The 22,009-nt window shown below is 35.4% G+C and overlaps 1 protein-coding gene across 1 annotated transcript in view; it reads left to right on the top strand.

The window, feature by feature from the left end:
- Positions 1 to 22,009, top strand: part of Malrd1 (MAM and LDL receptor class A domain containing 1) — a 670,952-nt gene that overhangs the window by 139,165 nt on the left and 509,778 nt on the right. The window contains exons 17-18 of the mRNA XM_046423053.1: positions 169 to 536; positions 3,989 to 4,401. Coding sequence (XP_046279009.1) covers positions 169 to 536; positions 3,989 to 4,401 — 781 coding nt within the window. The remainder of the gene's footprint in view (positions 1 to 168; positions 537 to 3,988; positions 4,402 to 22,009) is intronic.

Genomic DNA, 22,009 nt, shown 5'->3' with positions numbered 1-22,009 from the left:
AGCAGATGAGCTCTTGCAAACAGGCAGCAAGAATTACTGCAGGAAACAATGGTGTCTATTATGACAACCAATTATTAATTGGTTCTTGACCAAGTGGAAGGATCCAGAGGTTAAATATTTAGGGTATATCATAAATTATGCCTGCTTCTTGGGTTTACTCTTTTTCAGGTTTTATAACTATGGCCTGTCAGTGGGAGCAGCTGAACTGCAGCTACATACCGAAAACCCTGGTGACTCAACAGTACTCTGGAGAGTGTTGTACAACCAGGGCAACCAGTGGTCAGAGGCAAACATCCAGCTAGGGCGCCTGACCCAGCCCTTCTACTTGACACTGGATAAAGTCAGTCTTGGCATTTATGATGGGGTCTCGGCTATTGATGACATCAGATTTGAAAACTGTACCCTTCCTCTGCCTTCTGAGAGCTGTGAGGAGCCAGATCACTTCCAGTGTCCACACACAAAGGCTTGCATAGAAAGGCTTCGGTTATGTGATCTGGTGGATGACTGTGGTGACTATAGTGATGAAGTTGACTGTGGTAAGGGTTTTGATATTTTTCTTTTTTAATGTTTTTGTTTTTGGTTCCTCTAACTTATTTTGAGGGTAGTGATCTTGACTAGCTCACTGTTATTTTTTAGCCAATCAATCCAGTGCCACTATGCAGTGAATATCAGATATTATATTATTATTAATTAATCAGGTCTTTCAGCCTTTATTTAGGAGACTTATTAACTAGATCCTAGGGATACAATGGAAGAACCCAATTATGCAGAATCTCTGCCTTTATGGACTCTATAATCTAACTGAAGAGATGGATATTCTAATATTTCATAAATAAATATAAAATATCAGCTCTGCCAGGAGACATGAAGAGGGGTGCTGGGACTTTATATGATAATGGAATTTGATTTAGCAGAATAATCTAAAAATAATAAGTCAAAGTATATATCCAAAAGCCCTGATGTGTGACTGCAAGTCAGATGAAAGACAGATGATGTAGCTCCAGTGAGGAAAGGGGCAAGAGGGTAAAACATAGAGATAGAGGTATGGGGGAGGCTAGATTGGCAGATCTTTGCAGTCCAGGCTCAAGAAATCAACTTTGTTTGAAAATTTTTAAGAAGGGGGATAATAAAAACCCCCAAATTTTCATGCTTTAAAAAGATGTCCCTCTATGATATAATGATTAGAGCACAGTGGATTCTGATTATCTAGCAAGGAACTCTTGCGGTATCCCATAGGAGAGTAGATGGCAGTGAATTGTGTTGATGGTGAAGGAGATGAGTGATGAGGCTTAGGGGAAATATTTAGGAGGGACATTTGATTATTTTGAATACTTATTCTTTTGGCTCTAGGTATCAGGAAGTAAGGTGTCAAAATCGGTCTTGGGTCTCTGGTTTAAATTATTAAGTTTTTATTATCTGATGATTATGTGGGCCTTGCAGCTTAATGCACGTAGCTTCAGTAATGCACTTCTGAAAGAATCAGAAGCTAATAGTATTTTGTTTTCATTTAAAAAAAAATTGTTAGAAAGTTTGCATCTTTTCTTGGTCTCAGATTCTTTTTCCTGAGGTTTCAACAGTTTTTAAATTTCAAGCTAGGTATTTATTAAATTTGGAAGCAGATTCTAAACCGAGATAGAATCATAGAATTCTTACAGGAAATATTACATTAAGAAATTTCCATGTAAATTGTTGCAGAGAGCTTTGCAGGTGTGCAAACTTTGATACACATTATCAAAGGCATACTGAAGTCAGGCCTGTTAAAGTCCGAATTACCATGCATCTCATGAAATTTATACAACGGATATTTGAGCGGATGGCATTAACATTAATGATTTTGACAACGACCATCATAAGAAGTCTAACTTGCCCCAGAGCTAATTTATTTTTGCAAAGTTGGAAAGCCTTTTCATTTTTTTCCCTGTTCTCTAAATTCTAAATCTTGATCTGCTTGTAAAAACAAGTAAATTATCCTTCAAATTTCCCAGTGTAGGATTATGGGAGTGCAAACACAACAGCAAATTGCTTCTTGTGTTTGTGTATTATCGAAAGGAAAAAACGATGTCAGGAGAATGGTGGCTTCTCAACAGCTTTGCATGGTGGCATGTGATTTTATTACATGGTGTCCAGTGGATGTCCTGAAACCCACACTGTATCTCCTGAAATATGTTTAGAGATGTGATTTTTTCACTGAAGGGTGGAACTACACATATTGCCATGGAAATGAAGATTGAGTGTGTAGTCAGTGTGAAGACAGACCATGTAAAAGTCTGTTGGCATTAGTGCCAGTTTTATGTCAAAAACTCAGCAACTTGACATTCTCCATATGCTCCACAGCAAAAGACAGACACCTGGAGAGTACATTGCATGTCCCCAGTTCACGTCACAGCTGGGCTTGATTAGTCACAAGTGAGGAAATATCAAATGAAAGCTCATCTCCCATTTGACATTTACCAACTGGGTTTCCTTCATTAGGTCTAAGCGCCTGCTCCGCAGTTTTCAGAGACAGATGATTTGTCCTCGCCTGACTGCTTTTATTCACATAGGCTTTTATTTATTGTTTCAGGGTGTTTGCTCACCTTTGGCACTAAGTACTATTATGAAGATGAATTGTTAAAGGACAGTGGACGTTTATTTTTTTTTAAATATTAACTTATGTAAATGAAGCTGAAATGTGGAACTACCTGCGAATTTTAAATCCATTCCCCTCAGCCCAAATACTGTCAAATGCACATTTTATCCCATTTATTCTAAAGCAAATACTTGGTGTCAACAAAATCCTAATGCCTTGAAAAATGAACATGTTCCTGTATTACCCTAGAAATTGAGGTCACGCATTTAATTGGGCTAGTCAATTCCTTTAAAGTCAAAATTGTTCCAGCGACTGAAGGAAGTTAGAAGTGAAAAGTTAGAAGAAAGTTAGAAGGCTCAAAGGAGCTACAGACCAGTGAGAGGAAGGGCAACCACTGATGAGATACAGCAGAGAGTAACAAGGCACAGGTGAGCATTAGGTGTGAACAGAGACAGGGTCAGAGTCCAAAATACATAGGACGAAAGTGCATCTGAAGGGGAGAGATGCATTTTAATTTGGGGAGGAGATTAAAGTTTAGATTAAAGGAAGGTATGTTAAAGGATTTTGAATAGAGAAAAAATAAGTGGTAATACTGCCATTGAAGGATTGTTACTCTGGCACTGGTATTTGGGAATACATGGAGCTTAGGCAGGATATAACTTAAAATGTTTTTAGGCTGAAGTTTGGAAAATATCTACATAAGAATTATCTTGAGGGAGTGATGGGGATATAGCTCAGTTGGTAGAGTGCTTGACTCACATGCCCAAGGCCCTGGGTTCAATCCCCACCATCACATTAAAAAAAAAAAAAAAAGAATTATATTGATGTTTGTTAAAAATTTGAATTTGTGAGTTTCACTCCATAAACTAGTATTTATTTGGGGATTTTATCATGAAGCAATTTTACCATGAACTCCTGGTGATTCTTAAATCGTGAGACTCATTGAAGTAGGATTGTTCTTAGCTTTATTAGGATCACTAAGGGAGCTTATAAAAAATCCTGGCCATGGCTTTGCTACTCGCAGCAACTAAATCACTATCTCTGGGCTTTGGTATTTGTTTGTTTTTAATGTTCCCAGCTGATTATAATGTTTAGTTGAGTTTGAAATGCATGGAGCCAGAAATGTCTTACTGAACCAGCCATGATGTCATGATCATTTGCTTGGAGTGATGTTAACAAACCTGGAATAGGGAGGAGCACAAATAAACATGAAGAAAATAATGGCCAAGGCAATTTCATCTTCAGTGCATAGAATATTGTTATTTGCTGAATCATCTGGCATGTATTAGCTTTTTAAAAACTAATGATGCATTTTGAAGTTAAAACGGCTTGCCTTTGCATGACAAAAGTATCTGTGTTCTTCTTATTATTTACTTTTGTCCTTAATTAACTCTTGCCATTATTTAATGTCAATTTCAGCCCCTGAACTACAGTGTAGCTTTGAGAATGGAATTTGTAACTGGGAACAAGAGACAGAAGATGACTTTGACTGGACCAGGAACCAGGGTCCAACTTCAACACTTAATACCGGCCCCATGAAGGATAATACTTTGGGCACAGTTAAAGGACACTATCTCTACATTGAATCCTCCGAGCCACAGGATTTCCAAAACAAGGCTGTTTTACTGAGCCCCACCTTTAATGCCACTGACATGGAGGGCTGCACCTTCCGCTTATACTACCACATGTTTGGAAAGCACATTTACAGGCTGGCTATCTACCAGAGAATCTGGAGTAACTCAAGGGGACAGCTGCTATGGCAGATATTTGGGAATCAAGGCGACAGATGGATAAGGAAACTCCTCCACATTTCCAGCCGGTGGCCTTTTCAGGTATTGGTACTAGGTTTCATAAAGTGTATATGAATGTGTATTTGAATCAGAATGTCTAAGCCATGTGGATGATCACTGCAGTCCTGCGATAAAAGCGAGTGGAATTTGATCAAAGTTACTCTGACACATGTTTACCATTTAATTAAGGGTGTACCAAAGCTCTTTGAGTTGCCTTGCTCCTTGAGTACCTGCAAAAATGTGTGATTAGAACCTCTAAAGATAAACACACGGCATTGGAAATAGCTGCAGTTGCCTGCAATACTAAGTAATTGATCTACCAATGAAAATGAAAATCTATGGGAAAGAAAGGAGTTTGGCACCATCTCTGAGATCCTGCAAAAAGCACAGACTTGTAAAGCTATTATTTTGAATACTTCATTTGACATTTTTAACTATTTATAGGTAAGCAACTGAAATCCAGGCAGAGTGCATGCATTTTCCAAAAATCATAGCTTCTTCAGGGAAGAGCTGAAATTTAAGTCCAGGTCTCTCTACTCCTGGTGGAATATTTTTTACTCCAAATCTTACATGTCTGCTCCTAAAAGCCAGTTCAAATGCATATGTGATTTTCACAGTTTTGTAAAGGATATGTGTGTGTGTGTGTGTGTGTGTGTGTGTGTGTGTGAGAGAGAGAGAGAGAGAGAGAGAGAGATACATATGTGATATATTTGGTTCTTTTAGCAATTTCCCAAAGTGGGGAAATCAGAGATCTTTTTTGCAATTTTTGGAGAAAGAAGCCCAGAGACGTTGTTTATCTTTGGCCAAATAGTTTGTGAACAGCAGAACTGGAACTAACACTGGAACTCAGTTTCTAAATAATTATCATTCCTTGCCTTCCCAATATATCATATGACTTTAACATTCAGGTGTTAAATATATGCATTTTCTCCCTTTAGCAAATAAATCTACATATATTAAACAGGGAAAAAACTTTTTACCTATTTTTGGATATATATATATATATATATATATATATATATATATATATATATATATATATATTTTGTTTGCATGTACCAAAATTCTTTCAATTATCCAGATTTAAATACTGACTCCATCGAAAGGTATTGGCCTAATTAATAGTTTAACAGGTTTTTTTTTGTTTTTGTTTTTGTTTTGTGTTCCAGGGATTGAACTCAGGGGCACTCCACCACTGAGCCACATCCCCAGCCCTATTTTGTATTTTATTTAGAAACAGGGTCTCACTGAGTTGCTTAGCGCCTCGATTTTGCTGAGGCTGACTTTGAATTGGTAATCCTCCTGCCTCAGCCTCCGGAGTTGCTGGGATTACAGGTGCACCACCATGCCCAACCAATTAACATTTTTTTGTAACCAAAAAGTTAGCTGCAGACTTCCTTTTGAGAGCTTCTCACTTTTATAAGTATACTTTTTACATGATTTAGTCAGTGAAGAGCACAATAATAATGGTGATTTGTCTAAGGATACATAAACTGAAAACAGGGGAAGGAACCTACCATATGTAGGGTGCTACCTTTCTGTTTAGCTGCAGGGATGCATGCCATTGTGTGAAATGAAATGGAAGAGGTTTTATTTCTTCTAAATTTTATTTAATAATGGCTCATCCACTTCAAATTAATTCTTACTGTCTAATCAGGTCACTGGTAATTTGGACCACCCTAGTATTTAGTGGATCAACTCTTCTTATGATATTTACTCAAGAATTGGTTTCCAGGAGAAAATCAAATATACAGCAAAGTTTCACAGCCAGATAAACAAGCAACTAACCAAAGAATCCTGTGGTTATGGATATAAACATAAAATTGAGTATGAAACCCACCAGGGGTTGCCTGTAGAGTACACTGTTTGACTCTCTCTGAGAGTTCTTTTAGACTTTCATTTTAAATAAAATTCAGGACTGAAATGCTGAAATTAGAGATTCTGCATGCTGTGTGAATGAATCACTCAAGGTAGTAAAAAGGGTCCAATTTATGCAAATAGATATATTTCCTCCATTAACAAATGGATATTCTTAGTTTTCGTCCTACTAAGAAAGAACAGTGGTAATAACCAACACTCTAATTAACTCTTGTATTGTAACAGAACTCACCTCACATTAGGCCCAGCACTCAATGTTGACTTTAAAGAAAAATCCAAAAATTTTTCAGGATCACTCATTTTTTTTTAATTTTAAATTTATTTATTCTAATTTGTTATACATGACAGCAGAATGCATTTCAATTAATAGTACAAATATAGAGCACATTTTTTCATTTCTCTGGTTGTACATAAAGTAGAGTCACACCATTCCTGTCTTCATACATGTATTTAAGGTAATGATGTCCATCTCATTCCACCGTATTTCCTACCCCATGCTCCCTCCCTTTCCCTCCCTCACCTTTGCCCTATATAAAGTTCCTCCATTTCTCCCACACTCCCCCCCCCCCATAAGGATCAGCATCCACATATCAGAGAAAACGTTAGGTCTTTGGTTTTTTGGGATTGGCTTACTTCACTTAGCATCATATTCTCCAACTCCATCCATTTACCTGCAAATGCCATGATTTTATTCTCTTTCAATGCTGAGTAATATTCCAGTGTGTGTGTGTGTGTGTGTGTGTGTGTGTGTGTACACACACATACATATCTCAGAGATTCTTATCCATTCATCTATAGAAGGGCTTCTAGGTTGGTTCCACAGATAAGCTATTGTGAATTGTGCTGCCATAAATATTGATGTGGCTGCATCACTGCAGTATGCTGTTTTGAAGTCCTTTAGATATAGACCACGGAGGGGGATAGCTGGACCACATGGTGGTTCTTTTCCAAGATTTCCAAGGAATCTCCATACTGCTTTCCAGATTGGTTACACCAATTTGCAGTCCCACCAGCAATGTATGAGTGTGGCTTTTCCCCCACATCCTCACCAACAATTATTGTTGTTTGTATTCTTAATAGCTGCCAATCTGACTGGAGTGAGATGAAATCTTAGAGTAGTTTTGATTTGCATTTCTCTAATTGCTAGAGATGTTGAACATTTTTTCATATATTTGTTGATTGTGTATCATCCTCTGAGAAGTGTCTATTCAGTTCCTTGGTCTATTTATTGATTGGGTTATTTTTTTTTTTTTAGTGTTAAGTTTTTTTGAGTTTTTTATATGTCCTAGAGAGTAGTGCTCTATCTGATGCACATGTTTAAAAATTGGCTCTAATTCTGTAGGCTGTCTCTTCACCTCATTGATTTTTTTTTCTTTTGCTAAGAAGAAGCTTTTTAGATTGAATCTATCCCATTTATTGATTCTTGATTTTATTTCTTGTGCTATAGGAGTTTTCTTATAGGAAGTTTGGGCCTAATACAACATGATAAAGATTTGGGCTTACTTTTTCTTCTGTTAGGCACAGGGTCTCTAGTCTAATTCCTAGGTCCTTGAGGCTCACTGATTTTTAATGAGATAAGTATGATAGTACTAGATGGTAGATGCTGTGTAAGAGCTGTTTATATTTGTCAATATCAGTTGAAATGATTAGCCAAAGCTCTTGTATGTGGCATGGTCCATGAGGCTCAGCACATCATGACATTAAAAAAACTTCATTACAAACTCCTAACTAATTTTTATTTTGAGGTTTATTGAAGTATAGTTGATAAGTAATAAACTACACTTATTAAAAGTTTTGAAACCATCAAAACAGCTATACATTTTCAATATCTTGATTGTATTAGTTCTAGGAAAATGCAAATCAAAGATAATGAAAAGAAGCTTCATCTTCAAAATTCTTCTAATACCTCTTTATAGTCCATCTCTCTGGCTCTTCAATAACCACTGACCTGCTTTCTGCCATTATATATTAATATATACACCCTAAATTTTATTTAAATGAAATTGCACCATACTACAGTACTCTTTATTGGTGTGATTTATTTCATTCAACACAGTTATTCTCAGATTGATTGAAGCTAGGGTGCATATCAGGCATTCATTTGGATAAAGCACAGTTTTTCCATTCACATATTGATATCTATACTGTTTCTAGTTTGGGTTATTTTGAATAAATCTGCTATAAATAATTGTGTAAATATCTTTACATGAACACCTACTGTTTTTCCTTTGTCTGAATAACCAGGAGTAGAATGGATGGGTCATATGGAAGAAGTAAGCTTAACTTTTTAAGGGACTCCTGAACTCTTGTCAAAGTTACCCATTTTTCATTCTCATCAGCAGTGTGTCAGGATTGCAGTTCTTCCACAGTCAAGCCAATACCTATTATTATCAGTCTTCTTAATTTTAGCTATTCTGAAGTAGGTAATTGCATTTCAGTGTGGATTGCATTTCCATAGCACGACTTCTACTGAACACATTTTCATGTACTTATTTCCTTAACAAATGTGTACTTTGAAATGTCTGTTCAAGCCTTTCGCACAATTTTTAAAATTTTTTATTGAGTATTGAATTTTTAAAAATATATTCTTTTTTGTAGTAAAGATGCTGTGTTTCTTTCTTTTTTTGACTTTTACCAACTTTCATCAGATCATCATCTTAAGTACGTACCAAGTGGTCTATGCTACCTAAGTAGTACAAAGTATTTATGTTTAAAGATTTTAAATACTAGAAGCAGTAAATCATGTATGAGAGCAATTACATAAATTTTGTTTATTTTTTAATTTGATTTGTTACATATGACAGCAGAATGCATTACAATTTGTATTACACATATAGAGCACAGTTTTTCATATCTCTGATTGTACACAAAGTAGAGTCACAGCATACTTACCTTTATGCATGTACTTAGGGTAATTATGTCCATCTTATTCCACCGTATTTCCTGCTCCCATGCCCCCTCCCTTCCCTTCCCTCCCCTTTACCCTATCTAGCCTATCTAGAGTTCATCTAATCCTCCCATGCCCACCCCCCATTATGAATCAGCACCCTTTAATCAGAAAAAAATATTCAGCATTTGTTTTTGGGGGACTGGATAACTTCACTTGGCATTATATTCTCCAACTCCATCCATTTTTTCCTGAAAATGCCAAGATTTTATTCTCTTTTAATGCTGAATAATATTCTATTGTATGTGTATGTGTGTATGTATGTGTGCGTGTATGTCATATATATATATATATATATATATATATATATATATATATATATATATATGACATTTTCTTTATCCACTCATCTATTGAAGGGTATCTAGGTTGGTTCCACAGTTTGGCTGTGACTCTGTAGCATGTTGTTTTAAAGTCCTTTGGGTATAGACAGAGGCATGGAATAGCTGGGTCAAATGGTGGCTCTACTCTCAGTTTTCCAAGGAATCTCCATACTGCTTTCCATATTGGCTGCACCAATTTGCAGTCCTACCAGCAGTGTATAAGTGTGCTTTTTTCCCCACATCCTCACCAACACTTAATTGTTGTTTGTGTTCTTAATAGCTGCCATTCTGACTCTAGTGATATGAAATCTTAGAGTAGTTTTCATTTGCATTTCTCTAATTGCTAGAGATGTTGAACATGTTTTCACATATTTGTTGATTGATTGTATATCATCTTCTGAGAAGTATCTGTTCAGTTCTTTGCCCATGTAATGATTTGATTATTTTATTTTTTGTTGTTAAGATTTTTGAGTTCTTTATATATCCTAGAGATTAGTCCTCTACTACAAGCACTATACAGATTTAATGCAATTCAAATCAAAAATCCCAATGGCATTCCTCACAGAAATAGAAAAATCAGTCATGAAATTCATCTGGAAAAATAAGAGACCCAGAATAGCTAAAACAATCCTTAGCAAGAAGAGTAAAGCAGGTGGCCTCACTATACCAGACCTTAAACTATACTACAGAGCAGTAGTAACAAAAACAGCATGGTATTGGCACCAAAACAGACTGGTAGACCAATGGTACAGCATAGAGGACACAGAGACAAACCCACATAATTTCAGTTATATTAGACAAAGGTGCCAAAAACCCACATTAGAGAAAAAATAGCCTCTTCAAGAAGTGGTGATAGGAAAACTAGAAATGTATATACAACAAAATGAAATTAAGCCCCTCTCTCTTACCATGCACAAAACTCAACTCAAAGTGAGTCAAGGACCTAGGAATTAAACCAGACACACTGTGCCTTTTAGAAGAAAATGGCCCAAATTTCTGTCAGGTCATATTAGGCCCCAACTTCCTTAATAAGACTCCTATAGTGCAAGAATTAAACTCAAGAATCAATAAATGGGACAGATTCAAACTAAAAAGCTTTTTCTCAGAAAAAAATAAAAAGAGCAAGGTGAATTAAGAGCCTACAATTTGGGAACAAATTTTTACCACATGCACATCAGATAGAGCACTAATCTCTTAAAAATATATTCTGTATGGAAATCCTTTATCCAGTATATGAGCGGCAAATGTTTTCTCCCTGTCTTCAGGTTTGTCTCCCTAGTAACTTTCGTCATGTCTGGGATCTAGAAGTTAAATGACTGTTAAAATGATTGCATTCATATTTCTAAGTAGAAAGTCACGGTTAGTATTCTTTATACTTAATTTTGATTTTTTTCTCATATGTTTACAATAGTTTCTTAGCAATTTGAAATTATTTGGTGGATTTTGGTATATCATGTAAACAATGACTGGTTAAAGGAAGAGGCTTTAGTAATTATGAATTTTTATTTCCTTTTTTTTGGGGGGGGGTTTACCAGGGATTGAACTCAGGGGTATTGGACAACTGAGCCACATCCCCAATCCTATTTTGTATTTTATTTAGAGACAGGGTCTCACTGAGTTGCCTAGGGCCTCACGAAGTTGCTGAGGCTGGCTTTGAAACTGCATTCCTCTTGCCTTCGACTCCTGAGCCACTGGGATTAAAGGTGTGCTCCACTGTGCCCAGCTTTTTATTTCCCTTTGAACAGTAGGAAAATGTACAGACTTTCTCTGTTTGGATTATTATTATTTACGTTTTATGTGAAATAAAGCTGGGTTTCACCTAAAACTTACTTGTGTCTATTATGACATTGAGGTCAATGTCATTTTAGATTTATATTGAAGTAGTAAAATTTTAGTTAGACCTTGAATATTTAAGCCTATACTTTCTTCTATTATTGTGAATAAACTGCTGTACTCATATATGTTTAAAAAATATTCTTTGGAAATGCAAAGATTGTTGTGTTTATTGGTTTTAGTTCTATGGCGCTTCAAAACTCCTGTGCCACCAGCATTATAAGTCCTTCCGAGCAATTGACATTACTATTTATGTAGTTAATTTCACAGGACATAATAGTCTTTATTGCCATCATTAATTGGTACAGGACTTAGACTATTTTCCAGGTGGAAGCTCATTCATAGAATTAGAAAATATATAGCCAGAAAGAAATCATTTGATCTAAACCATTCATTCTACTGATAAGAAATTAAGGTCCAGAAATGGTCTTATAAATGTCTTAACAGGTATTTAGGATAAAGACTAGACTTCAGGTTTCCTGGATCCGCATTTCAGTGATCATGACACTAATATCTTTGGTCCACATTACCCACATAATTAAACATAATTACATATGAGATAAGAAGTACTAAGGAGCCATTATAATGAAAAATGTCAAAATATTATCTTGAATAATTTGATCTTCAAATGCAATATGTAACACTTCAAACATTAATAGTTCCAGTGATTCATTGAGTAAATCACTTTTTCCAATAAGATCACAAATTAGCAATCTAATGTTTTGACTAATTCAAATACTTCCCTAATAGTCTGAAAAATATGTTTATGTACCATAGAAAATGATTTACTTATCCTAAAAGGCTAATTTTAAAATTAGGCAAAAAAATCTATGAGTCTTGTTCACCCAGATTCTTGTAATCTATGAAATTACAATTTCACATGGGTCACATGAAATTGTACATATTTTTCTCAAAATATTTTACAGGATATTTTGGGGTTTTTTTTCTGGTACAGAAAAATTATGACATAACAAATTGATGACAGAAAATAAACATCCTTTAGACATCTGATGATCCAGTGCAATTCAGCATCGTGCTGTAGAACATATCCTATGTGGAGTCATGTCAACAAGAAAGGGCATTTGGGCCATGCCAAATTGTAGAGGTTGTTAAACAAGATGAAAGAGAAGGGACACTTTTTCCACAACTGTATTGAAGAATATCTCAAATTATAACTACTAAGGAGGTCTCAACTAAAATACTAAGCATACTACTGACTTTCTCAAAGGACATTTTCTAACAAGAAGACTCTTTATTACATCTGATCTCACCTGTGTATCACACTTTTATTTATATTTACATGATAATTTTGATGCTTAATGAAAAATAAAGATTTCATAGGCAACTATTTTATGATTCCTTCAGTTGCCTTTATCAATGATTCACCACATATTATATGAGTCATAGAATGTTGCATTTATATCATTTAATATTAAAATTAGCCCAAGAATTTTCTCACCAAGGATTTGATCCAGGTATCCTGTAGTGTTGCCAGTGCTTAAAATCCTCTTGCTTCATGAGGTTTTTGATCTTACCTCTGAATTGATGACAGAAAATATTTTCTTAAACAGAATTGAAATCTCTTTTCCTTTTGCTTTTCCCTTTTAAGGTTGAGTTTCTTGGCATGGATCCAGTAGCAATGGAAGCCATAAATAAGTGCTACAAAACCCCAGCTTATGCCAATTTATTAATCCTTTGCTACCACAATAACTAGGACTTACAGTCTTCCTACATGATCTCTTTTTCTGAGGAGAATATTTATGCATGAAGTAGACCTGGGAAGGGAACATGGGTCTTCAAAGAAAAAAATCCTTCAGCTAGGACCTCTCAACTCCATAGAGTGTTCTGACTCAATCTGCAAGAATTTTCCCTAAGTGCTGATACTATAATTCAATAATGCAAGAGAGTGTTTTCTCAGATTTTGCAGCAAGAGAGATGGCATAATTTAAACAAATCTTGTTTGCAGCCATAATTGGAGTGTGTGTGTGTGTAGGGGGTATGCTTTTAAATCCTAAATGGTACATAGTTTTTCAGCAATTCTAGGGGGAAAATGTTTCTGAAGTTATGGTTAAGCAGGACCATATTTAATAATGTCATCTTCAACCCACTTTTCCTGAAATTATATACATAAATTCTGAAGGTGTAAATTTTATCTTTTCCTATAACATTTTTTTTCTTCCAAGTGTGTGTAGCTTGCTAGAATTTGCATTGAAAAGTTTTGGATGGAGTTTGCTGGCATGAATCCTGTGAGAACAAGACTCATAGATTTTTTTGCCTATAACATGCATCCTAAATCTTTTTTCACAGTTTAACATTTCTCATGGGCTATCTTGAGCTGAATTTGAAATAGAGACCCAGCTTATTATCTCAAACTCTGAAGTCAAACTCTAGTACAAAGTGATGAGCTTATGAAGAACCATCCATAGAGAAGCAGAGAGGAAAAGAGTCAGACAAAAGCAAGTAGGAGAGTTTCTGGACCAGAAAACAAGTTCAATTTCTTTCTTCTTTTTTTTTTTTGTACTGGGAATTGAACCCAGGTGCACTCAAACACTGAGCCACATCCCCAGCCCCTTTTTTATATTTTATTTAGAGACAGGGCTTCACTGAGTTACTTAGTGCCTTGCTTTTGCTGAGGCTGGTGTTAAACTCACCATCCTTCCTCCTCAGCCTCCCGAGCCACTGTGATTACAGGTGTGCACCATTGCACCTGGTGACGAGTTCAATTTCTCAAATTCATTCTTTTCCATTACTTTTATATTTTTTTCTGATTTCCATAGGTGTAATCTAATATTTTGACAAGAAATTATATACATAAGTTCTGAAGGTGTAAATTTTGTCTTTTCCTATAACATTTTTTCTTCCAAGTGTGTGTAGCTTGCTAGAATTTGCATATCTGCATTTCTTTGAAAAACAAGTTGCAATAGAATATTAAGGGATATCTTAACTGGAAATATACAGAGAAATTATAATATCAATATATACTTATGGTGGTATCCAAATATTTATACAATCTAAGTTGAAAAGAAGAAGAAGAAAGAGAGGGAAAAAAAGATTTAAGTTATTGGAGATGAAATTTTTAAAATTGCCAATTAGTTGGTGAAAAGAGTAAGAAAAATACTAAAGGTGAACATGAATGTTTTAATTCTAGTGTGTTTTCAATCATTCTCGTCTGTGGCCTATTTTTAAACTTGATATAACCATCTCCCCCATCCCTTATCACTGGTTTCACATACGCCAATCATTTGGGCCATTTTTGCTAATGGATATTGCCAAATCCCTTTGTTCAACCCTCTGGATCGATTTGGGAGATTGGAGTGAGAAATGCAGAATTGGCCTTTGTGTTGGCTATGTCTGATTTTGCCAGGAGGCAGGAGGCTGTCCAGCTATATGATGCTGAAAGATGTTGAAATCCCAACTGTGGGGTTTATTTGTCTTTTGGGAGTTTGCATGAATTTGCTGGATATGCTAAAAGCTGCCTCGTTAGCCTCCTCTTTACAGGAAAATATTTAAATATACTTTTGTGAAGTGTGATATGAAGAAAGTTGTCTTAGATCATCAGGGATGAATTAATCTGTTAGAAACTGAACTTTCAAATAGTATACCATATATGAATCTTCTTAAGCAGACTCTGTTGATAGACAAATTTTAAAAAGTCAGGAGTTTATTGCTCTCTGGTTTCCTGTTCACTCTATACAGGTAAACTCTGAAATATCTCTTGAATGTGTTTGTCTCTGCTGACCCACACCTGTTTTAATCGTGTGAAACATTTCAGACTATTCTTCTTTCTGCAGATTTTTGCTTTAAAGCACTATAACATATTGAACCAAGTAGTTTTGCTTGCTTATATTGATGACACATGATTTTGGCTTTTATCTTCAGTGGAAAATCAATGCGTCACATAGCGTTCCCTAAGAAAAAGATATGGGGCTTCTTTGTAATTCTTTGTCAGATGATTGCTCTATCTTGATTTATGCCCTCAAACTTTTTCTCATTCAGCAGAACATATTGTGTCGCTATCTGAGAGAGCAAAGGGATCTATACCAATTTATGCTCTGAGCACAGCCTCCTTCCAGAATTCTTTATGGAACATATCAACTCACTATAGATTAGGAACACAATGCATTCTTCTTTCTTAAAGTGTCAGATTGGCCATTTGGTTCATACCCAAATTTTTGAATGAACATTTTTACTAAAAATATTTCTCTATAAGATAAAACCTTGGACAATCATTATTCTAGTGCCTCCCAGAATTTCCGGGTCTAAAAAGGAACTTAATAACCTGGTCATAACAATTGTCCATACTATATCGGGACTTCCACTTGGAACCAGTTTAGGGACGATTTTCTAAAACTGTTTCATTGTCAACTTTTGCAAGACTGAAATCTAATTGTAAACTTTTGAAAATTAGGTTATGTAGCTCAATAGTGAAAGCACTCCTAGATTCAATTCCCAGTGTACACACAAACACACACACACACACACACAGAGAAAAGAAAAAGAAAACTAGGTTTCTTAGAATGGAATTTGTGATACTTTCTTCTAAGTAATATTTTGACCCCAAACATACATTTCAGCTTGCTTTGTCATGTCCTTAGCAGTGTTAAAAACACAATATTTCATTGTAGAAAATCTTGAACTTTTAAAAATTGAACTTAAAAATTGTTAGGCCTACTTTGTACTTGTAGAGAAGATGTACTTTACATCTTATGGTGTAAAGTCGTTGCCGTTCAAGGGGAAAACCAGTAATAGGAATAAATGAAATGTTAATGGTAATGTAATTGTGAAATGTTCGAGGATATTTAGTGTTCCATGAACTTATAGCCAGGAGGAGTGAGAGTAGAGAAGGAAGATGAAGAAAAGTTTGAGAGAATGGGGAAAAAAGTAGAACCCAGTCTGCAAGTCTGTATAACCCTGAAGTTTTGATCTATTGGGAAATTCTGCAGAATAACTAAAAATCTCTATTTATGCTGACTATCTAACAAAATACCTTTTTCCTCCCAATCCTGTCTTAGTTACTATACAGAAATTCCATTTGTATACTGGTATGGCTTGAATGTCCCCTGCAAGACTCAACTTAAAGGCAGAACCATTAAGAGATGATAAGGTCATTAGGCTTTAGGGTATCAACTTTATGAAGGGCTTAATGTCTTATCACAGGAGTGGCAAGTTATCTTGGGAGTGGCTTTGTGTAAAAGGATTTGCACACAGGATAGTTCACAAAGCCACTTGTGATTACATGACCAATGTATTTCCACATGATGTATAACCAGAAAGATGAGAAGTTATACTTCATATATGTAGAATATATCAAAATACATTCTACTATCTGCATAACTAATAAGAACAAATTTCAAAAAAATGCACTTGCACATTCATGTGTATTGTCTCATGCACACTCACACACTTGTTCTCTCACCCTGTGGAGCCTCCTATCATGTCATAATAAAGCAGGAAGCAAGGCCTCTCCAGATGTAGAGGCCTTGATCTTGGACTTTCCAGCCCCTTATTCAGTGAGAAATAAATATCTGCTCTTTAGACATCGGCCAGTCTGTGGTATTGTGTTACATCAACAGAAAGAGATGACAACTCATGTTGACCATAAAACTTCCAGTACATTTGAGATGTTTATGGGATGTGTTAGGCTATTTAAAATGAGAATTATTCTAGAAAATTGGGAATGTGTGTTATTGCATATAAGCACATTCTTATCGTGTGTGGGCTATCTATGTTCTTCTGAGTCACTAAGTTCAAAGTTTCATACATACACACACACATTTATATGATGCTGTGATGACCATTAGTATGTAACTGGTACCATTACTACAGTATATTAGTGTGATTATCCTTTCAGCGTCAGTATTCCTGTAATTGCTTCATTTTGTACAAAGCCAACCTTGACTCACAGTGTCCGTGGATTTAATCTTGTCTAATTGATAACATAGTTTAATAATCGTAATCCACCAAGAAGCATCCAAAGAGCTAGAGAACAAAGAGTCTCTTTCCTAAGGTAGGAATTTATTTTTATTTCTCAGTGTTGTCTTTTTTGACACCCAAGACACTAGCACTTCTTCCACGTTGCTGTCCCCAACCTTTTTGATCTTTTGTTAGATCCCATTTGGAGATTTATGCTTGGCTTCTCAGCTTCTCCCTCTCTCTGCTGTCATTGATGATGACAGAGTCCCTTAACTCCTGGTATCACCCCTAGTCTAAACGGGTGTTGTTACCTTAAGTAAACTTTATGCTGCTCGGAACTGTAATTAGGGCAGAGCTTGCCCACTGGCCCCACACCACGCTGGCCCAGAGTTCCGGAAGGTAGAGCCCACCCACAGCCCAGAGTTCCTGGGGAGAGCCACCCCGCACTGGGGTTCCTTATTCTCCAAAGCATGGCTCCACAGCCCAACATAAGGAACATACAGCCTTGAGGCTGTCACCACCATGAAACTGGGATATCGCTGCTTCTATAAAGAGACAACAAGAAGGATCTTATAAGACATGACCAAGATCCCTGTGTCCTGGCTGCACCAGACATTTCTCTACTAGGGGTGCTAACAGTTATCCTGTTGCTGAGGTAACAGGGCGTCTTGCATGGGGTTGCCTATCTCTTGTTTCTCCCAACAGCCAACTTCTTATGATTACTCTCTCACTAGTCATATAACTGAAAACCTCCATATTCTCACATCCTACCTCATAAACATCTCAGCCAACCCCCAGTCTCCCCTTCCACCATCAGAAACTATAAACCATCACACAAACCTATTGACTATATGTTAAAGATAACCAAGCCCATCATTTCTGTTTACAGTGACAAAACCGTAAATGTGAAATTAGAAGCTAAGTGATATATGGCTGCAGGTTGGGCACATTTAGTGCTATAATATTGATCTTTCCCTTAAAAATGAGGTATTGGTAACCTGTGGGGACACTATAAGACAATAGGGCAGAAGCTGTGATACCTCAGATCTACACTGCAAGAGAGGAAGACACATAGACATCATGAAAAAACAAAAGAGGAAAGTGCCCCAAAGAAACCAAGATACTACAATAGAATCCATTGACAGTGAAGTAGGTGAAACATCAGAGAAGGAGTTCAGAATATAAATAACTAAAATTATTTGGAAATTAAAGAATGACCTAAGTGAGCAGATACAGGCAAAAATCAATCACTTCAACGAATAGATGAGAGAACAAATTCAGATTGCAAGAGATTACTTCAAGAAAGAGACATACTGAAAACAAACAAACAAATAGAAATCCTTGAAATCAAAGAAACAATAAGCCAATTAAAAAACTCAATAGATAGTATCAGCAACAGACTAGACCACTTGGAAAACAGAACCTCAGACAATGAAGACAAAATATATGATCTTGAAAATAAAGTTGACTTCACAGTGAAGATGGTAAGAAACCAAGAACAGAACATCCAAGAATTATGGGATACCATCAAAAGACCAAATTTAAGATTTATTGAAACAAAAGGAATGCACAATCTCTTTAATGAAATAATATCAGAAAATTTCCCAAGCATGAAGAATGAATTGGAAAATAAATGCATGAGGCCTATAGGACACCAAATGTAAAAAACAGATCTATACCAAGACACATTATAATGAAAATGCGTAGCATATAGAATTTTAAAGGCCACAAGAGAGAAAAATCAGATTACCTATAAGGGAAGACCAATTTGGATCTCAGTAGATTTTTCAACCCCGACTCTCAAAGGCAGGAGATCCTGGAACAACATATACCAAGCTCTAAAAGATAATGGATGCCAACCAAGAATCTTATATCCAGCAAAATTAAATTTATTTCAACAAATTTGATGATGAAATAAAAACCTCCCATGATAAACAAAAGCTAAAAGCATTTACAGCAAGAAAGCCTGCACTATAGAAAATTCTTGGCAAAATATTCCACAAGGGGGAAATGAAAACCAACCATGAAAATAAGAACAATAATTAATAGTAGTATTCTTTACAAATTGCAGTGCCATGTTACATTCTATTTTACATTTTAAATAGCTAATATTAACTGTATTTTAGCTAATATTATTGTATTTTTGGTCTTATATGTTTAATTTTTTAAGTCTTATAGTATGAATTTAAGTTTTGGGACAGGTTGCATTATAGACTTTGGGGTAAAATTACCTTGAGTTCAAATCCTAGCTCTGTCATTTATTAGTTGTGCAGCCTTGGGAAAACTATTTATCTTCCCTGTGCTGCAAATTCTTCATCTACAATTAAATATAATAATAGTACTTACCTTGTAGAGCTTTTATGAAGCTTATATATGTTAATTCATCTAAAATAATTAGCCAAGATCCACAATAATAATGATTCAAATGTTAGCATTAAAACAGTAAAGATAAGTATGCAATGATAATAAATACAATGCAATAAATATTATTTAGTTGGAAATTTACAATTGAAGTTTGTAATTGAAGGAGAATAAAATGGATGTGATCCATGCCTCTTTTCTAAATGATCAAGGACATAGAAACCATTTCCTCTATCTCCATACATGCATCTTGGAAACAAAGAAAGCCACTTCTTCCCTTATTTTAGCCTCTTTGTGCTGCCTATTCTTTCCCATCATGCAAGAAAAATATTTAAAGCACAAGTGTGATAATAGTGTGAACAATAGTATAACAGTAGTTATGGGGGCATCATAACAAAGTCTACAGAAATTTAAGACATGATAATGGAGTATTATGAAGAATTTTATGTGCATAAATTGGCTAACTTTGAAATGAATGCAAGTTACCAAAACTGATGTAGAAAGAAATAAAAAACTCAAAGAATCCTGTATTCATTGAAGGCACTTAATTTGCTACTTAAAACTTCACAAAGGAAAACTCCAGGCCCAAATGCATTCAGTGACTGATTGTATTAAATAAAGTCTTTCAAACAATAGAAGGAAACCCAAATAAATGGAAATAAATGCCAAGTTTATGGATAAGTCTTAATGCTTATTGGATGATAATTCTCCCCAAATTGATCTGTAGATTCAGCACAATCCCAGTCAGACTTTATAAGGATTTTTAGACAAATTACAAAGCTTATTCTGAAATTTTGGAGGAAATGCTAAGGTCCTAGAATAGCCAGAATGCATTTTTTTTAAAGAACAAAGTTAGAAAACCTAACATTCTTGATTTCAAGACACATTTAGAAGCTCCTTTAAGCAATGCATCATGGACTCGACATAAAGATGGCATAATATCAGGGAAACAAAAAAAAATTTAGGAGGAGATCCACCTTTATATATTCAACTCATTTTTCATCAAAGTTGCCAAAGTAATTCAATAAGGAGATAATAATCTTTAAAAAATGTTGCTGTTAGAATAGACACAATATGAAACATAAACTTCATACTTATTTCATACAATATGCTCAGAGTAAATTGAAATGTATCGTGTACATGTGAAGATAAAAATTATAAAGCATAGTGAAGAAAACATATTTTTGTCTTGTAGGCAACAAGATTGGAAAAGCACAGATGAAAGTAGAAAAAAATCATAAGTTAGACTGTAAATGAAAACTTTGATTATGAAAAAAGTACTAGAAGGAAAACAAAAAAAGACCAAGCACAGATTAGGAGAAAATTTCAAATATACTTGGAAAAATATATTTATTTTATAAATAAGTATAAAAGCACAATTACTGAAAAATAAAAACCCTAATAAAATGGACAAAATATTTAAGCAGACATTTTAATTTAAAAAATAAATACAATCAGCAAAGGAAGAGAAGATGCTTAACATCACTGCCATTGGGGAAATGCAGATTAAAACCAGAGTGAAGTACCATTGAACATGCAGTGGAATTGCTGAAATGAATAGAGCTGACACCAAGGGTCAGTGTTGATGTGAAGCAATGAGTAGTCACACATCCCTGGTGGAAATTAAAAATGGCACAGTCATTCTGGAAAGTAGTTTGACACTTTATGATAACATTAAACTCTCAATTTCCTATGGCCAGCAACTCCATTCCTACCCAAAAGAAATAAAAACATGTACCCCAAGACTCATACTCGAAGCACTTAGAAGATAGTATCTACTTACTGGTGAAAAGATAAACCGGTGTAAGTGCATAGGTGAAACACCATGCAGCAATAAAAAAGGAACAAACTACAGATGCAACTGATATGAAAGAATCCAAGGGCATTATGCTCAATGAGAGGAGTGAGACAGCAAAGACATCAATGTATGATTCCAGTCGAAAGACACATTAGGGAACTCAATTCTTATGACACAAGTGTATTAGTGGTTGCCAGGTATAGGGGAGGCAGTGGTATGGAAAAGAGCAGGAAGAAGCATTTTGTAATGTCAGTTTTCTGTATCTTGACCACCACGGTTGTGGTTACGATATTCATCTACCACAATTCATTAAACTGTACACTTAAACTGGAAGGATTTTATTGTATGAAAATCATGTTTAAGACTGTAAAAATGTTTGGAGCTCTTTTGTGAATGTAATCTGTAGAGCAGCATGTTTGTTTGTTTTTTTTTTAATATACATACAGTGCAAATCTGCTGAGTAGTAAACTTCAGAAGGGTTGACAAAAGGTTAGAATTTTCTTCCAGTGCATTTCAATTAACTCTTTCTTAGGGCGTTGCTATAACTACGACTCTTCTCTGTATTGTAGTCTCTAATTAAATTACTTTACATGCCCA

The sequence above is a fragment of the Marmota monax genome, unplaced genomic scaffold, assembly GCF_021218885.2.
Source record: "Marmota monax isolate L192 unplaced genomic scaffold, Marmota_monax_Labrador192_F-V1.1 WCK01_AAM20220418_F8-fsc00098, whole genome shotgun sequence".
Taxonomy (NCBI): Eukaryota; Metazoa; Chordata; class Mammalia; order Rodentia; family Sciuridae; genus Marmota; species Marmota monax.
The sequence above is the reverse complement of the archived record's forward strand: the minus strand, read 5'-3'. Positions and strand labels throughout refer to the sequence as shown.